This window comes from Periplaneta americana, chromosome 3 (assembly GCF_040183065.1).
Source record: "Periplaneta americana isolate PAMFEO1 chromosome 3, P.americana_PAMFEO1_priV1, whole genome shotgun sequence".
Classification (NCBI taxonomy): domain Eukaryota; kingdom Metazoa; phylum Arthropoda; class Insecta; order Blattodea; family Blattidae; genus Periplaneta; species Periplaneta americana.
Genome location: NC_091119.1, coordinates 131,841,854 through 131,857,375, shown reverse-complemented (window position 1 = coordinate 131,857,375; position 15,522 = coordinate 131,841,854). Strand labels below are relative to the sequence as shown.

Below are 15,522 nucleotides of genomic sequence, written 5' to 3'. Positions count from 1 at the left end.
ATTTGGAAAAATATAGAAATATTATGAGATGAAAATCAGGGGTTGAAGAAAGAAAGTAAGCAGTAGCGCAGCTTTTCGACTCAAGACAAGGCATGACTGTCTAGCAAAGCACTTATACTGATTCAACAGTTTTGATTCTGACAACTAAATCTTATGCAGACTTCCAAACTCCATAATGGATTCGAACCAACTCAGTCAAGATACAGCACTGAATAATGTAAACAAAGATATAATAGTTCTGTATTGGGATGTTCGAAGGAGAATGGTTTAAATACCACCAGCCTGATGCCATTCACCAGCTTACTATGATTAGCATGCATCACAAATGAGTGCAGTTTAAGTGGTTACAATCGCATATAAATTTTCTGAAATTTGTCACATTATCTACAACAGGCCTGCAGAACTCGTAAGAAGGGGAAATATGACGTCAGCCTCACTCCACTTCTATTGGGGATGATCGACTTCCGCATAGAGTTATTCACCTTCTCTTGTCGTCAAAGCTCCATCAGTGGTGGCATGTAATTTTCAAAAAGGATTGTAATAAATTCATTGTTTTTATAATGTGTTATCTCGTTTCAAGCTTTACAATTATGCTAGATTTCCTATCGGTAGTTTCTTTGAGATTTCTTTGCACCTAACCTGTTTTAGATTTTCGAAAACTTTCCTTCTATCATCATCTACACAAGCATAAATTTATAGCATTTAAGTAATGACCCTTGAAAGTCGCTATTAATTTCAATTCAAAATGAACACGAGTGATGTCCTTAATTTTACAGTATATAAATAAATAATCAATATACAGTTCGCAACAATGAACTTACCCGAAAGTTTGTGATGATGATGATGATGATGATGATGATAGTGAAATTTGAAGGGCGCGTCAGCATCTATGGCTATTTGCACCCATGCCTAAAGTTTTTTTTCTTGTTGTGTGGTGAAATTAAATTATTGTATAACTAAAATTCACACTGATTAAAAACGTTGACACATTAAAACACACTAATATTGGACGAACAAGGTGACTCCTGATATAAAATAACATTAGAACGAACACGTAGTAGTCCCAAGATAATGTGAGACAATCATAAAATATAAAACAAACATTGCTACAAGAAATATGTGACAGAGTTATATAACAACAATCAGCAAAAATCGGATGTATAAGGTCCGATTAATAAAGTGTAATTAAAAGATAGGTAACTGAAATAATCTCCAGATGTAAAGGGTCTGGAGAGGAATTGGCTAGAAGCACATTAAAACTTAGATCACCTTGTCGAGTTCTGTGCTACGTAAATACCTTAACACTGTGTTGACACAATTAAAATCATTGCCAAGAGCGTCGGGTAACGTTGGACGTATTGCATACTGACGTCGAGGTAAATCATATTTGCGACAGTGGAGTAAAAAATGTTCTACCGTAAGAAGGGCATGGCAAGTGTCACATTCCGGTGGAGGTTCGCCAGACAATAAGTGACCATGTGTCAAACGACAGTGATCAATCTTCAAGCGAGTAAGTATAACTTCATCTCGCCATGATGCTCTGGATGACGAATCCCATTCTCGAATTGTATTTTTAATTGGTCGTAATTTGTTACCCGCTTGTGCAGACCATTTTTCTTCCCAATCTCTCCGAATACTATTCCTTATGCAAGTCACTACATCTTGCCACCTCTCTTGCCAGTATACCAGTGTGCCATTAAGAGCAGCGTCTCTGGCTCCAGCATCTGCTATCTCATTACCAGGAATTCCAACATGGCCTGGGACCCACACCACTCCAACATTGGAGCCCGACGATAGGAGTGAGTGAAAGAGAACCTGGGTTTGGACAATGAGAGCATCGTCGCAATAATATGATTGCAGAGACTGGACAGCACTCAAAGAATCGGAGCAGATAAGAAATCTGAAAGAGGTTGTCGAATTAAAAATAACAAAGCTCTGTAAATAGCATAGAGTTCGGCAGTAAAAACGCTGGTATACAAGTTTAGTTTATATTTATAAACCTGTCAGTCTACGACGAAGGAGCAACCCACACAATCATGTACTCGGGATCCGTCAGTATAAATTATACTATCATAAGGAAATTGAGATAACATTTCGTAAAAGCGTTGTCTATAAATAAAATTGGGTGTAGAATTCTTAGGGGACTGGCTCAAACTTAAGTCGAATTTTGGAAGATTCATAATCCATGGTGGTGTAGGCGTGTATTCTATTACCTTTATATTCGGCAGCCTAATGTCCAGCTCTGAGAGTCCCTCCCGGAAACGGACGCCAGCTGGACGAGATCGCCGTGGATCCTGTCTGTATCGGAAATCTAGAGTGAAGGAATGAAAATGTTTGTATATGTTGTGCTCAGGTTGGGCTCGGAGCTTCACCCCATAGGAACACAACAAAATATTACGTCTTCGATACAGTGATGGTTCCCCAGACTCGCAGTAGAGGCTCTCTATCCAACTCGTTCAGAAGGCCCCTGTTGCAAGCCTTAGACCCTGGTGATGGATGGGATCTAACATCTTCAATTTCGACTTATTTGCCGAGCCATAGATAAAACAACCATAATCCAATTTTGAGCGTACAACAGCACGATAGATACGTAAAAGAGTTTTGCGGTCTGCACCCCAATGTACCCCTGACAGAATGCGTAAGATATTCAAAGATTTTTCACAGCGCCACCTTAGATCCCGTATGTGTGCCTCCCAACTTAATTTAGAATCAAATATTAAGCCCAGAAATTTTGCAGTGTCTGTATAGTGTAACTCTACTCCGTTGAGTCGTAACTCCTGGTGTGGATGAAGTTCACTCCGAACAAAGTGGATGCATTGCATCTTTGCAGTAGAGAATTTGAACCCATTGCATATGGCCCATTCAGACAAAGTGTTAATGGCTAGCTGCAGTTGTCTCCCAATGGATGGGAGATAGCGTGAGCTGTAATACAAACTAAAGTCGTCAACATAGAGAAGAGGTGTTACGTAAGGACTTATGTTAGCAGCTATACCATTAATCGCAATGGAGAACAAGAGAACACTCAGTACAGACCCCTGCGGAACGCCATTTTCCTGTAAATGTTCACTGGAAAGTGTGGTACCTATTCGTACTCGGAAATACCTCTCTGCCAAGAAATTAGCAAGAAAAGTCGGAAGACTTCCCCTTAGACCCCAGTTGTGGATGTTGCGTAGAATCCCATAACGCCATGTTGTGTCGTAAGCTTTCTCAAGGTCAAAGAAGATTGCTACCAAGTGCTCCTTCTTGAGGAAGGCGTCTCTAATGGCGCCTTCCAGCCGAACAAGGTGATCTGCGGTTGATCGGCGCTTACGAAAACCACATTGGATCTTAGACAAAAGGTTTTCTGATTCCAGGAACCACATTAGGCGATTACTAACCATTCTCTCCATAACTTTACACATGCAGCTGGTGAGAAAGATAGGCCTGTAACTATTAGGTAAGGATGGGTCCTTTCCTGGTTTCTGCACAGGAACTACAATGGCTTTACGCCATTGAGATGGAAAGGATTTTTCTGTCCAGATTCTATTATATAAAAAGAGAAGATATATCTTCCCAGCTGGTGGTAAATTTCGGAGCATTTGATTATGAATATTATCTGGGCCAGAAGATGTGTCAGGGATTTGTCTAGTGCTAACTGTAATTCCTGTAACGTGAACGGAGTGTTATAGTTTTCTGTGTTATCAGATATAAAAGAGATGGCATTTCGTTCTGCAGCCTCTTTAATTCTTAAAAATCTAGGTTCATAATGGACTGAGCTACTGATATGTGCGAATGACGTAACAAGGAGCTCAGCCATATCCAAATGATTGGTTATCATATTGCCATTATGTACTAGACCTGGAATAGCAAAATTATGTCTCCCCATTATACTACGGACTTTTCCCCATACGGTTGTGGCTGGGACATTCTTTTTCAGTGAGGAGACATATTTCGTCCAGGACTCCTTCTTAGCTTCGCAGATGGTGCGGCGAGCTTTGGCACAGAAGCGTTTGAATTGGATAAAGTTCTCTTCCGTTGGATGCCTTTGGAAGAGTCGTAGAGCTCGTTTACGGGCCAGGATAGCGTCTCTACATGCCTCTGTCCACCAAGGTACAGGGACACGTCTTGGTGTTGATGAGGAACGAGGAACATGTAGTTCTGCTGCCCGTATGATGTTTGTACAGAAGTGTTCCACGATTAAGTAGACATCGTCATTTTCATTGTTATTAAACGAAAGTAACTCGGCAAATCCAATCCGCCTTTTTTATAACCCAGTTAGGCCAGTGCGACTCCGTGGGACATGATACAGCGAGACGAAGTCGGATAGGAAAATGGTCACTTCCATGGAGATCATCGATGACTGACCACTCCATGTGCGCCGACAGGACTGGGCTACAAATGGAGAGATCTATTATGGAGTAGGTGCCATGGGCGAGAGATAGATGTGTGGCTGCTCCTGTATTAAGAGTAATGAGATTCAAGCGAGTACAAATCTCCACTATTACATGTCCTCTGTCATTGTCATTCATTGAACCCCAGCGGTGATGGGAGGCATTAAAATCTCCCATCAAAAGAAATGGGGCGGGGAGCTGATCTACAAAAAACTGTAATTCACGTATCGTTAATTCAAAGTCAGGTGGTATATATATATGCAAGCTATTGTAAATTCTATGGTAGGCAGGTGTATTCGGATTACTATATTCTGAATGATGCTTTGAATGTTAATTGCAGAGGACATGATACTATTTTTCACCAAGATAGCACATCCTGCATTGGCCCTGACGCCAGCCAGGTGATCGTGCCGGTGAACCCTGTAACCACGAATGGATAGGGAATGTTCAGGCCGAAGGTGTGTCTCTTGGAGACATAGAAAGCGGGTTCTTCATCATAGATTAGCTGCTGCAATTCTGCATATCGGTTGCGAACTCCGTTCACATTCACTGAATTATGTCATTACGCATCAAAAATCTTTAGGTCATGGTGGTGGTTTCACGGAGATTTTCTCTTTTTCTTATCACCAGAGCTGCGTTGATTTGATTGCTTATTTCGCTGCTGTGGGGATCCACTTTCTGACCTTCGTTCTCCCGACCTGGAGCGAGAGCGGGGCGTCTCGGCTGATCGGGGACTTCGATGACGTGTTTTTCTCTCCGCCGTGAAACCGGTAGATTTAGTCGTCGACACACAGATCTTTGGACTGTATGGTCTGATAGTAAGCCCACAGCTATCATCATCAGGCTCTGCTATTTGAGTTGCTGCATCGACATAAGTTTGAGTAGATGTCTCTACTCTCTGACGGGTGTCGTCCAGAGGTGGCGTTTGCGTGGAGGCATCACATCCCTTATGACCTTTATGGACTATTGACGCATATGTTGTAGTCGTCTTTTTCTTCTGGTCGTCATAGTACTGCTTACGTGCTTCGAAAAATGTTATGTTATCTCTGACACGAAGTTCTTGGATATCCTTCTCTTCTATGTATCTCGGACATTCTTTAGAACTAGAAGCATGGTCCCCATTGCAATTTATACAGTGCTCACTGTGAGGACACGGGGAATCCCCATGATCGCCCTCACCGCACTTTGCACACACGATGTTATTTGTACATCTCTGTTGTGTATGACCGAATCGCTGGCACCGGAAGCACCGCATAGGATTCGGTACATATGCACGAACAGGGACACGCTCGTAGCCTATGAGAATGAACTCCGGGAGAGATGGGACTTCGAAGGTCAAGAATATGGTCCGAAGTGGAACAGTCTGTCCATCCCGCTTACCTAAAAGACGGTAGGCCTTGGAAACAGACTGCTCCGCCAGCTCCAGTTGGATTTCTTCATCGGACAGGCCTTCTAAAGAGCTCGTAGTAATCACTCCTCTCGTGGTGTTGAGAGAGGAGTGACGCTCAACTTTAATGGGAAAGAACCAAGTAACTTCGCTTTCAGAAGGGTCTCACTTTGCTTTGGACTTAAAGTTTCAACCAGAAGACTTCCATTTCGAAGGCGAGTAGCATTTCTAACCTTACCAACCATCGCGTCAAGAGCGCGTTTGATATAGAAGGGACTGATATCTTTCATTGTCTTTTCATTCCCGTCGATATTTAGACTCACAAATCTCGGAGGCGGCATTTTTACTTTAATTTTGTCACATTTTGAACTGCCCCCCCCCCCCGTACGGAACCGTCGGCGTCAGCCTGCCGCTGGTGGGGGGGGGGGCCAAAGAAAAAGACACCAAGATATTCTTCGCGGTCTGTGCCGGCCGTGGGGACCCACCCACAGCCCGATCCCAAGCAATCCACTCCACGCAAGTTACCCTTCAAACTGGACATTACATACCTAACGGCAAGTTCTGCACCAGAGGCGTGTCGCAGCTTTATGCCCCTACCACGGGAATAACCGCCCGTGGCTCCCCACTCTACACTGAATACAAGTGCCAGACCACTCGGCTAACTCCGACCCACCTCCCAAAGCCGGAGCAATCCGAGATCGCACGCAGCTTCAGGGAACTTGTGGTTGATTACACTGCGACACCCATAAGTAGCGGTAACACGTCGGGGCGATATATTCGCCCCGGCAAGCAGATTCGGTCATCGGGACGTTTAAATCGCCCCGGGCCCCCACAGGGGCTCTACGTGAGTGTACTTGACATCTGGTCCAGGCTCAGCACCTAAACTTGCATATAGGGGCAGTATGAAGGGTCCACTATTGCTTTGCTGCTGGGCGTCCTGTCGGGCTGCACAAGTTGGAAGTCACGCTCGAAACCGTGGGACAGGACCACGGAGATAGGAAAGATCCCCGCTGGTGAGACGGGAGTTGTAAGCCTAAGATACTTAACCTAATAATGTATATAAAAAACTAAAAGAGGAAGAAGAATGTAACCTAGCAAGGCATCCATAACAAATCAATCCCGTCATTGTGGCGGACGTGGCAAAACAAACAGCGGGGATGGAGAGATGAAAATGGCTGTGATGATGTGGTGGGCGTTCCGTATGCAATGGTGGCCGGCGAGGAGAAATACAGTGATGAAAAAGGTGAGAGAATGAAAAGGGCTGGGAGGTGATAAGGCGATTAATGTCCGAAAAGAAAAGCACGTGAGCCACCATTGCATCCCCCGGTCACCAACTTGGCGGAACCCACCTCGACCAGCGAAAGTTTGTGCATTCCATAATTCTTAATATGGACTTTATTGAAATGTAGTTTAATATTGAAATGATGAGTGGAAATAAATTGGATGGGACACAGTAAACAAGCAATTCTTTCGTCTTCAACAACAAAATAATCATATTCCCATCTCCTTTGGAACAAGTATTTCTTCACAGGTTTAGATTTTATTATCTGTTCATTTGTAAATTCTTGATAGCGTATTGTATACCTGCCGCCGTGAATGAATGTTAATGCAGCCAAGCGTAACTAGAACATCATGACCGCACTGGTAGAAAAGGTGGGTGGGGTAAGAAAGAGGAGTATAGCAGTGCTCTCAGGAGCTACAGTTCTGCATGCCTGATCTAGAACAAAAATTGCTATTCATAGAATGGATGTAGAATTTTCTTTGTTTATAAAAAATGTCGATAAACGTTTGCAGTAAAAGAATTAAGGAAGTTGGTATTCAATGCATTAATTTGAATATTGAAATCCCTAAGACGCATCTTCCGATTCATCACTCAACAGTTTTCATTTTGATAAAATATGTGTATCTAATGCTCAGGATTTATCAATTAAGTTACCTTCCAAGTAATCGTCATTGAATAAAAGAAATATGATCGTAAAAATAACTTTGTTGCTAGAATGTAAAACTACATAACTGCAAATACAAAGACTAAAACAACTATCACATAAAAATTAAAAAAAATAAATAAATAAAAAATCTTTACAGAACAATCTGTTCACATTTATATTACAGTTCATTCCTTAGCTACAGTTGGTAGCATGAGCATAACTTCCAACCCGCATTAAGTTTTTTTCTGTTTCCAAATATGAAGTTCAATAAGTACAATTTGCGTAACACTACAAAACGATTACACAAATCTTGAGGCAGGCAAATGCCGAAATAGTACCAATTCAAAGGGCCACAACCACCATCTTTCCCGATCCTAATTAACCCTCCACAATCACTTTCTTGGACATTATTTACCGCAATATTCCTGTATTCTTCTCGGCAAAACATGTCCATTGTAGACATGAATGATAATGTGGAGAAATCTGGGGTGGGGGGGAGAGAGAAATCTATAGAAAAATAACTTTTCTCTTCAAATGCTTTGTTGTTTTATAAAGGCAAACACATTTACCTAAAACAGCAACATTCCAATTCAACTTTTGACAGTCTCATTTACTGTGTAAGTATACCTACATATTTCCATTTTTTTTTTTAATCAAATGGACTTTGTGTCATTCACCCAAATATCACCATACATGAATGAAGTGCCAAAGTTGAATTCTTTTTACTGTTGTAGATTGCTGCCCCCATGGGAGGCAAACTACACAGGACTGCATGATGATTTAATGGAGCAATGATGAAATGCCAGTATGGAGAATGAGGATACCCCGCAAAAATTTACCACTGTCTTTGTCACCACAAATTTCACTTAAGACTCACAGAATGGAAAGCAGAGCTTTAGCCATTCAGATAACAGCTCATCATCTATCAGAACATACTACCATGAATCAACTGAAAACATGTAAAGATGTGGCAGTGTTGTGATCTTCAATAAATTTATGTTTCAAGGAAAATTTGGATTTACAATTTTTTTACAAGGTGGATGCTATAAAAGAGAAGAGAGAATTAAATATGTAAATTTGTTATTGTATTTTCCTAATAAGTAATAGTACGGACTTACCTATTTTTCTCTTCTAGTTCCTTATTGATCTCACACTTAAATTTTTGCAAAAGTTGCTGCAGAAGCTCTTTGACATCATCTCGATCTTTCACCTGTGCAGCTTGGCCTAAGCGATTTACAAAATGAAATGTTGATGAACTTCCATCATGAAGGCAGACTTGTAATTGGATTTTTGGTTTCCCTTCTGGTGATATTTTTTGTGCTGTAAAAGGCATAGTTATACATAATGCTTAGTATTAATCAAGAAAATTTTATTTGAACAATTTTTACATAAATAACACCATAAGAAACAAAGTGATGCAGCAAGTAAGTATATGACATATCATCATCCAAGTACAACACTGACTGAATCCTTTACAAGTTAATCAATTTCAAATCCTTCACAAGTTAATCAATTTCATTATATTGAACTCTATGTATTAAACACGGACACATTATATGTACTACATACACATTAATGAGCAACTCGTGCTTACGAAGTGCTAAAAACCTTGACGTAAAGAAAGACGGACGGAGCCAGCTGCAGCAGTTACAAGTTATTTGTATTTATGCTGCAGAAGCAGTCCACTGCCACAGTGTGTGTGCAGCGGCTCATGCAGGTGGTCGTGATGTCTAATCCATGATTTGTATAATCAGAATGACGCATGGTGTAATAATTATAGTAGTTTTATAGAAACTGTAGCTAAACACACATACTAAAATTCTATTGTTGCCGAGATTTCTTAAAACGATATTATGTAGTACTGAAAGCATAAATTGAACACAATCTTTTCTAGCTACAACAAAGACACTGGTAGCTGCAGCACTTATTTATTATTACACTATTTATTAATATTTTTGTCTTATTTGAAACATAGAACGTAAGAGTTTACAAGTGTTTATATATTAAAGAGTATGCCTCTATTTTCAGAAGATATTATCCTATATTCCTAAACAATCACAATTTCAAGGAAGTAATTGTTTTACATGTCACAGAAAATGAAATAAACTTACTCCTGAGATATTTCTGTACGTTTAGAGTTTTGACACTTCTTTGTTGCATTAAAATCTGATTCAAATTTGGAAGCAATATGTAGAAGTGGATAGGGTTACTAGACAGGAGGCAAATAAGAGTAGATTTGGAAATTCTGACTTTGACAGCATAGCGAGCAGTTAGATTCCTGATTTCACTGAAACTCTAAGTGGCATGCTGTTCTGTAGATTTATCAATTCAAGCTCCAAGCCTTCAGGAGCTTCTATTGGCTGCAAGCCAAAAGGATTACAGAAACATTCCATTCTTTGTCTCTCCAAACCTACTAGCGAATTCTGTTGTAACATCTTGAAGATCATTTTAAGTATATCTACAAATACTCTTAGCTGGTCTATCATATATCACGCAATTCTGTAAATCTCATGCATAAATAATGTGCTGACAACATGTCATATCCCATTTTTCTCTTTCACTCTTCTAAAACCTTCTCTCTTGCAGATCTATTACAATATTACTTTACCAAAACTTTCGCCATGTTTATTTGAAAAATGTCTTTGATATAAAAGTGTTATGCGTAAAAAAAAAAGTGTAGTAGAACATAATACAAGATACATAGCTGTACCTTTTTCTTAACAAAAAAGTACTTTTTCCCCCCAGTAGTGAATAAAAGAGAAATGATCTGATCGGATTTTAGTGTTTTCACTCATAACGAGCCGCCGCTTACTGCAGACTTGAGCGAACTTACATCTCGTAAGAACTGCGTACAGACACTACAAATAGAACAGATTGTTCCACCTGACTGAGTTTGTGTTCACAGTTTGAGAGCACGAGTTGCCCACCCATGTACATACATGTCTTAAATATGAAACATCATATTTAAGACAACAGCTTTCCATAATAAAACTCATACTTCCATGAATTTTGAGTAGGCTACTATACCATACACATATTATGACTAAATATTTAATAAAATACGTTCAAGCTTTTCAAATCCAAAGTGATTAGTGTGATTACCAAAAGACTAACCTCTCCATGGCTATTTTATTGATCCTACATTTGGCATTATTTGCTAGTATACAAGAACTTCAATAATGTGTCCAGTTATTTCTTTTATCTTTATTTTTTACAACACAACAGATTTTACATTTCCTACTATCTTGTAGTGAGGGCAGCAATGAACCTCTGAGTTCCTTAAAAACCATAAATATAAATATACTATATCGTAGATAAAGATACAGACTAACAGTGGTAAACTGCACTGTTATTAAATCTGATAAATGAAGCACATCAATAGCATAAAATAAATCTCTTCTTATTTAGTACGTATACCTTCATAGACAGACATTCATAAAGTAGAGATTATGAAAATTATGACACACTACATAATAATCGAATAAAATATTTTCGTTTTTATCAACAGCTATCTCGAGGTTTTGATTTATCTAGAGAAAATCAAAACTCGAATGGATTTAATTGGCTATTATACGATTAAAAGAAAGTATATAAAGATTAGAAGAAAAAAGTACTCTATACAATAAAATAGATACTGACTTACTAAAATTCTATTTCACTAATGTTACCTTCACCAAAACATTTGAACGGAGCCGCCATTTTCAGTCGACTATGCGGGAAACGACGATCGCAAAGCATGTTTTATAGTACTGTAAAGAATTCGCAGTTTGAAATGTTGGCAAACAAAGAAAGAACTGTTAGGAAAATGATAAAAACAAACAAATGCTAGGGAAGTGATAAAATTGTAGGGATGAACAGCTATGATTGGTCGAAACACGTCGTTTCATACTGTTTTAATGGTCAAAAGTGGTATGACGTAGTAAAGTGTAATAGTCATGCTAAAATTTCATTACCGATTAGTAGTAGCATTCTTACCGATTACTGTGCTTTTTAGTGGTTCAAATAGAGTGTATTAAATAATACTGTTTTATGTCTCTGCTGAAAATTTTGAAAAAATCACATGCGTAGTATTAGATCTAGGCCATCGAATACTGATAATTATTATTATTATTATTATTATTATTATTATTATTATTATTACAGTATTACATAAATTACATTCTCTTCTCTTTTAAAAAAATAATATATGTAAATTTATAGACACAATATCCAACTTGTTAAGTAAAGTATGAGAACACGAACACATCTGTACTAACCACATAAATAAATGGTTTTCAAACTTTTCGATATGGCTTCCTTGACCTCTACAGATTTTTGACTGGACTCTGCCATCTAAACAAGAACCTACACATACTGGGCCTTGACCCAACTTGTAGGAAATTTGGGATGGAGACTAAGTCATCACCTCACATTTTGATAGATTGTCCAGGTCTAAGCCACATTAGGCTTTGTTAACTCGGGAAACATTTATCTCCCAATCTCCCAATCTCCCAAGGAATTTCAGGAAATTAAACCCAGTAATATCGTAAGGTTGGTGTCACATTGCAGTCTTCTGGGTTGATTTCCAACTCATGGGGTTCACAATGGGCCATTAGTGCCTAAGTGGCACAGTTGAAATATACACCCGTAAATAAGATGATGACCTCTACAGATCATAGCGACTATCCCATATCAAACAATTTTTACAATGGAATATAACTTTTCCACATTTAAGTGCATGTATTTATTGGACATGCATTGGTTTGCCCAATATGAAAATGACTGTCTTTATAATTTAAAATTTGTGAAGACATGAAGTCTCAGTGAAATATTAACTAAAGTTATGAAGATGAGGTCATTAGCACACGACTTATTATTGCCCAGATTTTAAACCTGACAGGAAAAAAAATTCAATAGCACCTGTGACCGACAGTTAACATCTTACAAAGCTGCACCATACAGTTTGAAAATCACCGACACGTACAAACAAGACAACTGAAGTAGAGACATTGTTAAAAAAAATCAACTGAAGCAGACACTATTAAAAAAAATGTAATCTATACTTGGTTTACTGGAAATAATAATAATAAAAAAAACATGATGATTAAGGAAAAAACTGCACTGATAGTGAAATTCATTGGTTCAAGTTTCATAGTCATTCACAACAACTGGTAATATAACTGTTTTATAAATTCTAACTTTCAGTTTTTTTTTAAAGCAAACTAATGACAAAAGCTCATCAACTGAACAATAGCAGGCATTTCCCACATTTATTCTGCGTTTCATTGCCTCTCTAGTGTCATTTATATTTGTTACTGTTGCGCCAGTGTATTTGAATTTTTCCACCTTTCCAAAGAATAAATTTCCAAATTTTATAATTCCATTTCGTACTATGTTCTGATCACGAGACATAATCATATACTTTGTTTTTTCGGGATTTACTTCCAAATCTATCTTACTACTTGCTTCAAGTAAAATTCCCGTGATTTCTCTAATTGTTTGTGGATTTTCTAACATATTCACGACATCCACATAAACAAGAAGCTGATGTAACCCATTGAATTCCAAACCCTACTTGTTTTCCAGAACTTTTTAATGGTATATTCTCGAGCAAAGTTGAAAAGTAAAGATATAATAATTTTTAAGAAATTGCAGTAAAATTACATTGCATTCACATGTCACTGAGCCACTGGGATCGTCTGGATTCTTCATGTTTCTGACGTAGGACACTTTTATTTCTTTTTCCATTAATACGCGATCTTTTCCTATCATTAAGCCTGGACAACCTTTTGACTTAGAAGAAATAGGTCTTCTTCAATGATGATCATCTTAAGGGAAACATTGCATGCCCAACATTGCACAGATGAACTAGTTTTTCCATAAATACCTATTCTCATATTGAAGTTGAAATCTGCGTTTACAACTCTTTTGTAACACTTTCCACTCTTTATACCTTATAATACCTCCAGTTTTTCAACATTGAAACTTTGTAGGAATTCGTGTTTTGTCCCAAAATACTTCCAATTCTTCCATAACCAGATGTGTACTTTATCTATGTATATTGTAGAATAACACTTTTCAAACTGGCTATTAGAAGGCCATTATGTACTCACTATTTATCTCTCGTCATATTGTAAGAGAAACAACGAATCAGACTTTTGTGTTCCCATTTCCTATTACTTTTCAACAACAATAATTACTAAATCATATCAACTTTCATCACCATCTTAGCAGGACAACAGTGCAACTACGCAATACTAAATATTAATTCGCCAAAATCGGCAGTCGGCAGGGGGGGGGGGGGGAGATTTCCACTTTGAGCTAAACAACAGAACATTACCTCCATCTACTTTTACTCATCTACATAGGCTATGCTCTTTCCGGTTGAGTGAACAGGGAATTCTATTGTTGCTTTTAGAATCTATACAATTCAATAATTACGAACCGACCACAAACAAACCTCCGTCATAAACTTAACCTTGTAATAAAACTCCATATTCGGCAAAGTTGTTCTTCTGTTAACCTTTAGAAAAGATGTGCCACCACTTACCTTTGTCGGGTCTACTTCAAACTTTGCACGAATTTCATTTGTACCATATATAAAAACTCTGAGGGATGTCCTGAAGAAAAACCGGAAGTTCAAAATTAAGGACCACCCTAATGGACATGGACAGAAACCTCCAAAAACTATACACATATCACAAACTATAGAACTAAAATATTATGTTGTCCTACGTGACTTTGCACAAACAGCATCTAATTATGAAATGGAATGGAATGGACATTTCTGGAGGGGCACTATGACCCAGCACTGCGACCTTTAACGATCTGTCGCACTACCTCTCAAGCCAGGTGCATCCCCAAATTCACACTGGCTGACTACATTAAGGTTAGCTGTGTTGTTCACTGCTGTGAGGTAAAGGTTAGCACGTCTGACTGTGAAACGAGCGGGTCCGGGTTCAAATCCTGGTTGGAACAAGTTGCCTGGTTGTTTTTTTTTCCCCCCAGATTTTTCTCGAACCAACTGAAGCGGAACTGCAGGGTAACTTTCGGCATTCGTCATCATTAATTCACATATCATCATCATCCATACCACAATCCAGGTTAAGTTCATGGTGCAGCGTGATGTGCTTGTACAAGTGTGCGGCTGTTTGGCTACACAATTATCCACAGAATAGGAATAGGTAGAATAGAATAGGTAAGCACTGTAAGCCTCAGGCTGCAGTGTAAGCCTTCGGGTCCCTCCTCCATACAAGAGAAAAAAAGGTTCACTGCATAACCAAGTTTCGAGCAAGTCACCCCACTCGTCCCTAGGCAAGCCCTTTCATGTGACGCCAGTCGACGCTTGGGGAATGCTATGGCATGATGACAAAATGGAGAAAATATGTTTATGGAATGATGTAGATGTCTAATATGGGGAAAAGAAAGAACCCCGAGAAAATCCCAACTGCGATCTTGTCCACTACAAGACCACCATGGATTTTTCAATGAAAAATACCAGGCCTAGCTGGGACTCGACCCTGACCATCTGCAAGTCAGGCTGAATGTCTGACCACTCAGCCACCGCAGGCAACTTATCTAATTATTATATTAAAAACGTTGTCTAACATATTTATCACATCTTTTCTGTTTCAGATCGCCAATTTTTTAATGTGACGCCAAAATTTGACACCGTGACCAAGAACAAGAACTTCACCCTCTTATCTATTATTTCACTATACATTATACACTATATATAGTCCTAGATCATATATGCAACAGATAACTCATCGCAATGTTAAAATCGGCAGCACTTTGAAGAGAACAACCGCCAGGATCGCCACCCGTTCGCTGTAAACGAACACGAGATGGCAGTACA

At 38.9% G+C, this 15,522-nt stretch overlaps 1 protein-coding gene across 1 annotated transcript in view; it reads right to left on the bottom strand.

Moving 5' to 3' along the window:
* Positions 1–15,522, bottom strand: part of Tfb1 (transcription factor B1) — a 45,223-nt gene that overhangs the window by 24,307 nt on the left and 5,394 nt on the right. Inside the window, exon 3 of the mRNA XM_069821634.1 lies at positions 8,804–9,005. Within this exon, the coding sequence (XP_069677735.1) occupies positions 8,804–9,005 (202 nt within the window). The remainder of the gene's footprint in view (positions 1–8,803; positions 9,006–15,522) is intronic.